The 12797-nt window shown below is 41.9% G+C and overlaps 1 protein-coding gene across 1 annotated transcript in view; it reads left to right on the forward strand.

Annotated features, from left to right (window-relative positions):
• insrb (insulin receptor b) overlaps window positions 1-12797 on the forward strand; it is an 89233-nt gene that overhangs the window by 23395 nt on the left and 53041 nt on the right. Inside the window, exon 2 of the mRNA XM_084354205.1 lies at window positions 1412-1960. Coding sequence (XP_084210331.1) covers window positions 1412-1960 — 549 coding nt within the window. The remainder of the gene's footprint in view (window positions 1-1411; window positions 1961-12797) is intronic.

The following is a 12797-nucleotide window of genomic DNA, read 5'->3' on the forward strand; positions in this document are numbered from 1 at the left end:
TTTTTTTAGAAAGAAAAAAGTCAAAATGAAAAACTGAATATTTTGGGATTTTGGCCAAAACAAGACATTTGAGGATGTTATCTTGGCCTTTGGGACACATTGACCAACATTTTTCACCACTTTCTTTTTATTGACCAAAACACTAATCGATAACTTGAGAGAATAATATTAATCCTCATTTGCAGCCCTAAATAAAATATCTTTATAATAATTTAAACTATGAAGCATTCTCCCCTCTCACTTCGTCCTTTTCCTTTATCTGCAGAGGAATACATTGAAAATGTGCATCTTATTATTGTAGAAAGCAACAGCAGCATGCCTTTCCTCTCCACACATCTTTAATAACTGTCCCCTTATGAATTCTCCACTCCTCTGATGTGTGTGTGTGTGTGTGTGCGTGCCAGTGTGCAGCAGCTAAAGAGTATGAATGAGCATGGATAAGCATTTAGCTTCCGGGCTTCATTTCTGTTAACCCTTTCATGTCTGCTTCATTCAGATCAGACAGTGCCGTACAATAATTTCCCCGCTTGAGAAGTACTGCTGGAGCCAATGAGAAGAGAGAGGGACTGTGTGTGTCTGTGTGTGTGTGTGTGTGTGTGTGTGTGTGTGTGTGTGTGTGTGTGTGTGTGTGTGTGTGTGTGTGTGTGTGTGTGTGTGTGTGTGTGTGTGTGTGTGTGTGTCTATGTGTCTGTGTGTGTGTGAGACAGAGAGAAAGGGAGGGAGGGCGAGGGTGCTTGCGGCCAGTCAGATTGCAGAGGCTGCTTCATGAATGGCACTGCTCTCCTTAATGCAGATCACTCGTGGTTTCATGGCTTCATAATGGGAAGAAGAAGCATGTGTTGATGTTCATATCTGGTTGTTTTTATATTGTATATATTGCAGATGACTCTTCTGCCTGTTTGGCCTGTTGCTGTAACCCACAGTGGAGCTTGCAGTGGACATGTCCCTTCATTTATACTGTGCAATTGTGCTTTTTTTTTGGTTGAATCAATTAGACAGACCCAAAAAAAAGGCAAAAAGACACTTCATGTTCACCTAGTTTACATCAATATTGGTTGACTAAACGATAAATCAGTCGTTTAATAGAAAAATAACCAACAACTGTTTCAAACATTCATCATCAAGTTATTTTTCAAAGAAAAATACCCAATATATTGTAAAAACTTGCAAATTGATGGAAATTGTGTTGAAAATATTTCCTTTTGTTTTATAAGCTAAACCTTAGTTGAAAAATAAAAAAGATCTAATAAAATGGCAGCTCAGTAATATAAAGTCATTTGCTGATTTAAACATGAATGAGATTGTTGGATGAACTATTTAAAAAAAACACTTGTGTGATATGCCTGTTATTTTATTTTATTTTATTATACTTGTATTTATTATTTTCTTCCCTACCTTTCTTTCCTTCCAGTCTGCCAGAGCAAGGACATCCGGAACAATGTGACCAACCTCCAGTCGTTGGAGAACTGTACCATCATTGAGGGCCACCTGAAGATTCTACTCATGTTTAAGACCAAGACCGAGGACTTCCGAGGTCTCAGCTACCCGAAGCTCCGAGTGGTGACCGACTACGTGCTGCTGTTCAGGGTCTATGGCCTCGACACCCTCACCGATCTCTTCCCCAACCTGACGGTGATCCGCGGAAACAACCTCTTCTTCGACTACGCCCTCGTGCTATACGAAATGCTGCAGCTGAAGGAGTTGGGCCTCCACAGCCTCATGAACATCACGCGGGGCGCTGTTAGAATCGAGAAGAATCCCGACTTGTGCTACCTGGCCACCCTGGACTGGTCCAAGATCCTGGATTCCTCGGAGGACAACTTCATCGTGGCCAATAAGAATGAGAGAGAGTGCGGAGATGTGTGTCCCGGCACAGCCCAAGGTCAAACCATCTGTACGCAGAACACCATCAACGGACACTTCAGGGGACGGTGCTGGTCACAGAACCACTGCCAGAGAAGTAAGTGTACACATATGTTGATATGCATAGAAAAAAGATGCTCCTTATAACTCTAGAAATTGCCTTATAATTATCCCGTTCCTGGTTACACTTCCTGTTTACATCCCCAGCAGTTGTCTCAATTTTTTCTGGAGGGGCACCCACAGTGTCTGATTTTTAAACTCTCTGTTTCATACCAATTAGATAGTCTGATCACTGACAGGGATTTATACGAGCCGGATACTCGCCACATTTGTGTATGAAGCAGTGGGAAAAATCTCCATATTGACTGGCTGTGATAGTGTAGCACCTTTCCAGAATCCATCACACTGCTCGTTGTAAAGTGGTCCGTCGAGACACATAATGAGAGTATACACCGGAGATTTTTTTTCCTCCCCAGAAATCAATCGAGACGACTGATGTTTTCGTTTCCAAACGGTTTATGTAATGATTTCTATGATGCGGAGGGTTGCTTCTAATATCATCAGCCAGGGGTCGCGGACTGCCTCTGATTAACATCCATTGACTGGAGCATTGTGGGCAAGTGAACTGTAATTATAGACTCGGAATCTGCTTGATGTGTGAAATGACTCAACTGTATTGTTGAGTCAGGGAGCTGCATATTCAAAGGTAGGCATTATGGGAAAAAATGCAATGAAAGAAAGAGGTTTAGGGCAAAGAGTTGACAGACGGATAAACAGTATAGTACTCTTGTTTGCTAGAAATTGTACATATTTTCTCTCCTCTTAGTAAAAAGGAGCTGTGGTTTTGTTTTGGTGCTGCAGCCAGCTGCCAGTGTGTCGGCCAGTCAGTCAGTCAGTCCAGTCTTTCCCCTCCTACCATAAACACAGAGAATGGCTTCTATTGTAAGACACACAGAGAGAATGCTTATTATTTTTTGAAGGCGATTATAGCTTGTGTTGTTTTTTCTCCTCTGTCTCTGCGTCTGACAGTAAAGGCTAGCGTTCAAAGCGTAACGACCTCTGCCATGTTTATACTTTTAACATCGACTGTTGCAGCCCGCATATAATGTTGGCTCCTCGATTTTCTGCCAGGTCTCACTGTCGGGAAAGTAAAACAGGAAATGGCTCCTTTTGTGTCTCGGTGTCCGTCTCCACACACTCTCAAACACACACATTGCCTCTGAGTATTAGCTTTGGAGACAAGGTGTACAGTTTTCAATTTGTTTTAATGGTGAGGTTAAAACAACAAGTTATAGCATTACAGGGGAGGAGCAATGACACTTAAGATTATGTTGCCAAGGACTCCAGATCTTGATAAAATGAGGATCTTTGAAAGAGTTTCTGATGACACAGTTAACAGTCTAAATTTCAGCTGTAAGGTAAATAAAAAGAAAATCAGTTGTTGATATTTGTGTAGACCTGGGGCTGTATTTATGAAAGACAAAGTGAGATTTTGGACTTAAATGAAAGACAGATCGTTCGCCTGTACTTGCACTTCTCTATTCATCAAATGTATTTTGAAATCATCTTAAATTTAAAGGCCCCATATTATGCTGTTTTTAGGGTTAGGGTCAGCTCTCACAGGCCTGAGCAGACATCACATACTTTGTTTCTGCCTTAGCTCTGCTTTTTCTAACCACGGCTATTCTGGGGGTACTGCTGAGGGAGGTGACTGTATCGTTGTGACATCACAACCTTACAGAGTCCTGACGGCTCAGTTGAAGGCAAAGTTTCTGAATACAGAGTTTGTGCATTTCACTGATACTGATCTAGCATCTAGACCCGCTTTATGATGAAAAAAGCAATGGAAATCTCACTTTCTACAGTAAGGAACCTTTAAGAGAGCTCTAACGTTGGTTAAAAGTAGATCTAGATGACTGCAGTATGTAGACAGAGGTGGGCAACTCCTGGGAGATGTTTTGGAGTGTTCGTACAAAATATCAGTAATCATGATGAATTATACATTAGCTGAAGCAGTATACATAATTCAGAAGTGATGGTAATTTTACCCTATTATTTGCATTTGACTTGAGCAGTTGATAAGATGTTCCACCACTTTTTCCATGTTTTCCACTTTCTATGCATATTCACTGTCTCAGTTTGTAAATGTACTGCTAAATTCTCCTGAGAGAACTTCCTAAATCCTGAGTTGAGCATTTTGAAGTGTAGTTCTCAAAAGTTTGATGAACTGAGACAAATGCTCTGACCATTTAGAGTAAGAATATCAGCTGAGAAACAGAAGAGGGTGTACAGTACTTCAACAACCTGTGTACATGTGTGTTCATGCCTTCTCTGCTTCAGAGAGGCAGGGGGAGCAGGTATGACGCTGTTCTGTGTCATGTGACAGGCACCAGTTTAGTCAAGAGCTGTGTGTCAAAGCAGGAGCCGTTTCTAGAACATGATGCAATGAGTGTGAGTGTGTGTGGGCTACACACAGGGATGATATGTGTACACTTACTGTAAATGTTTGTGTGTGTTTTGATATACGTGCACTTAAGCTCCGTTCCTCACTGGAAGTCACAGCTCTACTTTGCCACAGACATAATTTTAGCCTATAGCAGCCAAAGCTACTACTTTTCTCAAGTCAGCGCTGCTGTAGGTTAGAATGATGCACAAATAATAATATTAAAAAGTATGATTAGTATAAAAGCATCGATTACAGTAACAAGTATAGTAATATTAGCAGTGAGTTTAGAGTTTGATGCCGCTTTTCTGCGGCTTGTTGTCATGGTCGACAGGTCAACCTAGACAAGACAAATGAGAGTTGAGGATGTGAACCAAAACACAGCGAAATGTGTCGTTTCCCTTCAGTTCTTGTGCAGTGATATGCAGCGAAACACGTGCTGGGCGGTGGCGTGAGGAAAGTCGGATCTTTAATTACGGCTTCTGTGAATGAAAACTCACAGTTTACAAACTTAGATGCACACATACGCACATGTGTGAGTGCGCAGCAAAGACACGGGTGCAGGGCGGAGGAACATTAGATGGGGCATTAAAGTTTATGTGTGAGTGGAAACTGTGGGGTTGTTTTTGTTGTGTTTTACAGGGTTCCAGTTGCCTTAGGTAAGAGCCAAGGGAGAGCCTGCATTCCTCTGATCTTACACATGCTCCTTACAAGCGGGAAAACCACCATGTGTGTGTGTGACTGTGTGTGAACCAAGACATGTCATGTTTAACTGTGCAGGACCCTTAAGTAACTTGTTGGCAGCCCAAACATCCTGGAGAGTGTATGAGATCTGACATTCATTGCCCAGTGCTATTTTCTCGGTTTTGTGTGTCTTTCTGTGTGTGTGACACAAATGTATTTGGTGTCTATGTGTGACCCTGTATATTTACAACTTTGTGGAGGTAGCTGTTCGGATGTGGAGGTCAGTCCAGTTGTAGGTTTCGCCAAGTGCACTCAGGCTGCAATTTTCTCAGCTTTTACAAGCTGTCACCAGTCACTGTGGCTTTGTTGCCTGATTGAATGTTGGTGGTTACTTGCTTTTCCTCTGGACAACAGTAGTGCAGCAGCATATTTCAAAGGCGGCAGTCTGCTTTGTGCAGAGCAGGGCATCGCCACAATTTATGGTGCTGACGCTGTTTTCTACAAGGCATCAAATCTTCAAAAAGCTCAATACATTAGAATCACAGGTTATTCCTTGAGCAGTGAATTCCTACCGGTCTTACATGTGCTATTCTGCAGCTGACCCTGCACATAGATGTCTCAGTCAAGGATAAGTGTTAAAGATTTTTCATACAGTTGTTGTAGAACCAGATTTGTAAGAAAAGGAAGCTATATGAAAACACACTCAGAGGAGAAGGGGAAGGTTGGGGTTCGTGGATCATGGCACCTGCTGTAAATGAGACGGACAAGATTTGTAGTCAAGTGGATACAGCCTGTGTACCCACATGTTTGTACACGATGCATCCAGGATGAGTAATATGACAAAAACGAACGATTATTTTCATTGTTGAATAATCTGTAGATTATTTTCTTGATTAATTTGTTGTTTGGTCTATCAAATGTCAGAAAATTGTGAAAAATGTAAATCAAAAGCCTGATGTGACGTCTTCAATGTGTCGTCCACAACCAGAAAATCATCATATTTAAAAAGCTGGAATCAGATTATTTTCACTTTCTTTAGAAAAAGCATGACTCAAACCCACCAAGCTTTTGAGATGAATGCAGTAGTTCACCTTTTATCTAATTCTACTATTGGATAGTAGATACGTTCAAAAGCAGCCGTTAGTTGGAAAGCAAGCACACCAGTGAGAGGAATGTATTTACAAATAAGAGGCAAAGACAGAAAAGTACAGAGAGAAAGGAAGTAAGGGTAATATTCACAGATGAGAGAAAGGGGGAATGGGAGCAAACAGTCGATCTCCTGTTTAGATAAGGCTCTATCTGTTGCTGAGGCCTGGCACACTGTGTTCAGCCTCACATACATCAGACAGCGCTGTGCTTGCACAACACACACACACGCACACACACACACACACAAGCAGGAGGAGAGAAAGCTTTTCAGGTCAAAGTTCACTTCGCCTGCACCTACGTGCTTTGTTGTTTGCTGCGATTATGTTCAGACACACACACGCACAAACATACACACCACCGCACAGAGTCACAGCTCCAATTCCCTGCTGACAAAAGCCACAAAGGGAAAATGCCACTCTCCAGTACACATAGCACTTTCAGACGGTCAGTCACACAGGTTAAATCTGCGCCTGTGGTCGATAAAAATGGGTCAACGTGCGTCATTCGACATGACTTTGTGACCCCCCCTACTGACCAGAGTTGAACACGGGTCGGACAGCAGGCCTCTCCACTAGGGATGGGAATTTTATTTTGTTATATGGACTTTTAAAAGGCATTTAACTTTGGTGAAAACAAGTATAGGAGAGGTTGAGCAAGAGAGAGCGTTAGGGGAATAGATAATGAAACTTTTGGGTGTATGTATTGTCTGTGATTCACTGGAACTAACCTGAACTGGAACTTAATTCCCATGGAGCTACAGTTGTAGGCACACGTCGAGTCTGTCTCAAAACGATACTTCCACGCCTACATGTATGTTGAAAGAGTTAGGTGTCACTGTAATCGTTCTTCATGCCCATACTGGCCATGTAATCCCGTTACGTATTTACAACCTCAGGTTAAAAATCAGACTGTAGATCTGTTCTTTTGTAACTTTGGTCTTTGACTACTACCAAATGTGTTGATTGTACAGTTTTAAACATCTTTTATTGAAAAAGTATTGAAGTATTGAAACTCTTGACAACCTTAGTACAGATTATGTTGTCTTCATGTTAAGCTAAGATAAAGGTTTCACATTTAACAGACAGACACGATGAGTGGCGTTATCCAGAGTAAAATATTGCTAGCTGACATGTCACGAGCTCCGTCTGACTCACGTGACATCAACTTCTTCCTCGCTGCTCTAAAAACAGTAGTTGCCAGGGACAGCACAGCGCAACTTCCTGTGTTGGCTTTTAGAGCAGCGAAGAAGAATTGATTTCCAGTGTGTAATGTTAAGCAGAGCTAACAGAGCCAACTGGAGAGTATCAGGGTCCTGTTTCTAAATTAGGTGGTATCGGATCGGTGCATTGACTCATGTACTTGCCGATACCGATACCTGCATTTTCTGCAGTATCGGCAGCATTTCCAATGCTAGTATTGCAATCAAAACAACTCTACATTAAAGCTATTGCCATGTTGTTTTTCTAAGGTAAACATAACTGATTATTTCTCAGCTGGTAGTCATGTTTGCGAGTGTTTTAGTCTTCATGCTGTCAAATGTAACTGGACAGTCAGTATGGATAAGATGAGGGCCAGAGGAGGAGGAGGCTGGGAGAGGGAGAGGAAGAGAAGGGGCTGGGCAAAGCAAACTAAACAGAGCAAAACAAACATGGCGGGCCGTTTCATGTGTGGCTCCCAGGTACACACACAGACACACATTCGAAAACCACACACACATACACACTTTTGCCAGAGTGGCAAGCGGCCAAGCTAGAGGAGGCCTAAGAGAGAAAGAAAATGACAGTATTAAGGATGGAGGTGCTCAATGAAGCATGCTGTTGGCCTGCACCCACAACCAAACAAGACCACTCCGCGAGCCCAGCCTCTTAATTGGGGTGTAAAAGTATCTTCACTCCGGCTGCTTCCAGACTCACTTCTCTCTCTGTCTCTTCTTCTTTTCTGTCTTTCTTTGGTCCAGTCTCTGCAGTTGTGTCTAATGAAAAGGAAATAAAGGAGTTTTCCTGGAGCTGCCGCTCTTAATTAGCCATTTAGTGCTCAGTGACACTGGTAACACAAGAACACAAAGGGACAGACTGCCTGATGGTGCAGGAGACTCAACACTGCTTGATTTTCTGCATGCTTGTGTGAGTCCATGGATCTGCAGTATGTAAAGATATCTCTCATATATAATCGTGTATGAAGGGAATGAAAAATGACCAGAAAGTACCACAATTCGCTCATAACTAAATTGTATACAGTATATAAATATAAATATATATTATCATGGGAAATAAATTTGCAAGTAAATTGTTTTATGTTCATTTAAATCACGGTGCGACCAATAAAACATGTTAAGTCGCTTGAAAGATTTTTGGGTGCATGTAGGACCAAAATCTCACCCCGGAGCCCATAATAATCAATTAATGATGAATCATTAACATCCCTTATTCGAGTTATTGTGCACATTTAAATGCTCCCTTCTAATCTGATGTGTAAAGCAACAACCTTTGCGCATATATATTGAGTCACTGCTCAACTCATGAGCCTCCATCTGGAGGAGAAGGCTTGCTGTTTTTCCTGTATGCCTACCACATGCCAATCACCTGTCTCACACTCTCTCTCTCCCTCTGGTGAGTTGCGAAGGATTATGCCATGAAGACGGGAAGAAAATGCATACAGTAAATGTACCCAAAGGGCACATTTGCACATTTGTCTCTCCATGTCTAAAAATTGTCTGAAAATGAAACTTGGATAATCCATTTCAACTTTGACCGAGATGCTTTCCCAGTGAGAGGGGACACCAGCTAGAAACGCTATCCTCTGCTGTCTTCTCCCCTTTGCTGGAATTAACTTGGCTGCCTGGAAGTGGGAGCTTGTTTTACAGTTCACTAAGTAACTTGTGCACAATGAGAGGAAAACATATTACATCACATAATGTTGGCATTTGCCTGATATTTTGGTCCACACCGGCATTGGGGTTAAGGTTATATTATAACCGCAGTCCTAGTTATCAAATACAATGGCACTTAGTAGAGCCCTTCCCTTTGCAAGGTCCGACAGTCCCGTTTAATTCAATCAAGCCTAGTCCAATATATTAAAAAAAAAAAAAGTATTTAAATCTTTTTTTTTCATCAAGAGCCATGCAAATCAGTAAAGATTAAACATCTCACAATGTTGAAGAAAGTGAGACCTGGATCTGTCTCTTTATCCAGAAGTTAATGGAGTCTGTTCCGGGCCGAGACCCATCCTCCATCCAAGGTTTGTGTAATTCTGCTGAAAATAACAACAAACCTAGAAATGCGCTCGGGTGAAAACATAACCTCCTTGGCGGGGGTAATGACAGCTATTTCCGCTGATTATATTCAAAAGAAATTATCCTAATTTGTGATTCCAAACTCCTGATTTTGCAGCACATTTCCGGAAACTGGTTCTCTTCTAACATGAATCTTTTCTCTTCCTTCAGTTCATTCAAACAGGAAAAAAGTAGAGGGCAAACACGCAGATGATCGCATTTGAATTGTTTCCAATTTCCTTCTTCTGTCCCAGTTTCTGAGTAAAGTGAATTGCAGGTGATGTGATCCTGATAGTGATACACTCTTAACTCACAGAAGAGAAAGCTGCGTACATTTGTTCTCATCACTCTCTCATTTATTGCTATAGACACATGCAAGCTCCTCTTTGATGCTGTCTGTTGGTGATAGTTAAAGCTTTTCCATCAGGGCTTGGCTTACACACACACACACACACACACACACACACACACACACACACACACACACACACACACACACACACACACACCCCACACACACACACACTCACTGGTGTTTGAATTACCATGAATATCTAATAAGGGACAAGCAGTGAGAGGAAGAGTACAAAAACTGAAAGAGAAGAGACAAGGGGAGGAAAGATAGAAACAGACAGATGGAGAGGGAGAGTTAGCAATCGTGCTCTTGTGTTTTCCTTCCTGGCAGCTTGCATCCTTGTTAACAAATCCAAATTAACTTTGATAAGCTGGCACCAGTTATGTACGTGCATGTGTACGTGATTTTGTGTGTGTGTGTGTGTGTGTATTTCCCTCCACCCGCTCCGTTTGTGCAGCGAGTGCAGTAGCAGGCAGTGCTAGCCGAGCGCCCCGGGGGATCTGGAAAACTCTCTCTCCTCTCTCCTCGAGCTCATCAATGGATGGGCACTCCCACATCCTGCTCTACACACACACACACACACACACACACACAAAGTGCACATGAGTATAAGCAAGTGTAACGGTACACATTCAGATAGACACACGCACAACAAATACACACTTACACGGAGAGCCAAGTGGAGCACAAATGTACACACAAGACTAAGTGGAGCATGCTGACACTGCTGCCTACAGACGATTAGCTGTTAGTAGAGATGCAAGTAGCCTATAGTGAGGAGAGGATGAGGGCCTCGGAGGATACCGACATGCTGGAGCAAGATATATGGCTTTTTCAGCATTTTATTTTAAGAATGTAGAGTTTTGTTAAAATAGGACAAAGGGATTTTGAGAAGGAGACTGATATATCTTCCCAATGAGGGTAATCGTTTGAGTCCCTCTGTGTTGAGCGGTTTGATGTGTTTTTCTGTGAGGATGTGTGTTTAAGCTGAGGAGGAAAGCATGTTGGCAGGCGAGCAGTTGTTACAGCCAGAGCTGTCTGAAAGGACTTCCTCATTACTTCCTGCCTTTGTCCAAAGCACTTCCTACTGCCGTGCTGTACAACTGGGCCCTGGGGGACGCCTGGCAGGCGAAGAGAGAGGGGTGGAGGGGGATATTATTTACGTATGAGAGAAAAGATGAATGGATCACAGCTGTCTAGATCCACAGCCCTTTAACAGAAACGCCAAGGTCTGACAGCGCTGCAAATGTTTATTTCATTAATCGTCTCGCGCGCCTCCAGAAATCTCAAACCCCCAGGTTGTGAGCCAGTTTGTCAGAAATTAGAATACAGACAGCTGAGAGGAGAAGTGAGCTGTAAGGATTGCATTACGTGTTTGTGTGTGAGGGAGGAAAATAACAAGACCCTCCCTCCGGTCGAGGGAAGGGGATTGTTTTCAGGTGTTCGGCCAGATCAGATGACTGCCTGCTACCGGCTCTGACATCAACTCCAGAAACACACACATATATACGCTTGATGGTGTTCAGGTACACTTGACAATCCATGCAGAGTGAGAAATCTTCACAATCTTACACCAGACACAAGATATGTACAGTGTTAAACTAATAATTGTGTACATACTTACTGAAGTATCCAAATGGTCAGTATGAAAAGTTTCCTTGTTTTTCAGTCTTACAAATCAGTGCTCGCAGTACAATAGCACAGTAATAGTTATTAAAACTGAAATTGGTTTTGTGAAATTTTTCGACAAATAATCACACATGGTTATTCACAATAATGAGAACAAAGACTTAAAATGTTTTCTGTTAGGCTAACAGCTTTTTCAAATCTCTGAAAAGTGGAAAATCAGGGCTGCATTCCTGTTGGGCCATACCAGAGAAACTTTAGTCCTTGGCCCTCTCAGTTCATGTCATTGATTTTCTGTAAAAGAAATAAATAAAAATACATCTATTAAATTCACGGGACCTTGCAGAGTCCTATAGCTTGTACTCTAAATGCTTCCACACTCTTTCCATGTGTATTCTAACCCTCACCAATTTCTTATTTTTCACTTGATTGGGTTGAAATTTGTCCTGAAGGTCTGAGAAACCCTACGGATGATTTGCAACAGGTATTCACCAAATAGTCGTTGCAAAATGTTTACAGGATTCAAATTAATAACAATAAAAAATTTTAACTTGAAGATTCTTTCAAGAATTAATATCTTCACTGGTTTTGAATTTGTTTGAAAGTTGATAGAAATGTATTGGGTGCCACAGAGCTTGCCAAATATAACTTCTGAGCTGAAAAACCCACATTTCAAGATATTTTGACTGGAAGATTATTTAAATTTCCTTACAGGCTGAGAGAGCTTCCCTGCCCCTCACGTAGATGTCGGGCTCGTGAGAAAGATAGATCGTTGCAGACTTTTGAAATCTGAGTGGGAACGGTGCTTCTTGAGTGTAAGGGTTTGCTGCTTTTTTTTGTCAGTAAATGGAGAGTGGTCTTCGGATTTTGGACTGTTGGTTGGACAAACTTTTTAACAATTTTCTGATATTTCTTTAGACTAATGATTATTTGTGAAAATAATCTGTAAATTATTATGTCTAATAATGAATATAAGCATTAGTTAAAGCCCCAAAGGAATGTTTTATAACTCTGTCAGAGCAGATAACAGTCCCAACCTGTCCATCATTAACTGGCTGTCAAGGGAAGAATGCTGCTGCTTCAGCGGAGCAGGAAAGTCTCTGTGTATGTTCATGCAAACATGATCTCAGAACCGCGTGTTAGAGGCTTAACGTAGTCTGTAACCACTGCTGCTAGTATGTACTGTATTCGGAATATGTGATCCGTCAAATACTTGGAATTTCATGGACGGCTTTGAGGTGGTCCAGCGGCTCGGCTGAAGGGGTTAGGAGGAATATTTGGACATTTGAAATTCTCAAGAACTTTGTCGTTACATCACCTTCTTGGGAAAGCGCCGTTTCCCACAGGTTGGGAATGTATTTGTGTCAGTTCATCCTCACACATAAAAAAAATATATCCAATTGTTA

The sequence above is a fragment of the Pagrus pagrus genome (assembly GCF_965226575.1).
Source record: "Pagrus pagrus genome assembly, chromosome: 6".
NCBI lineage: Eukaryota > Metazoa > Chordata > Actinopteri > Spariformes > Sparidae > Pagrus > Pagrus pagrus.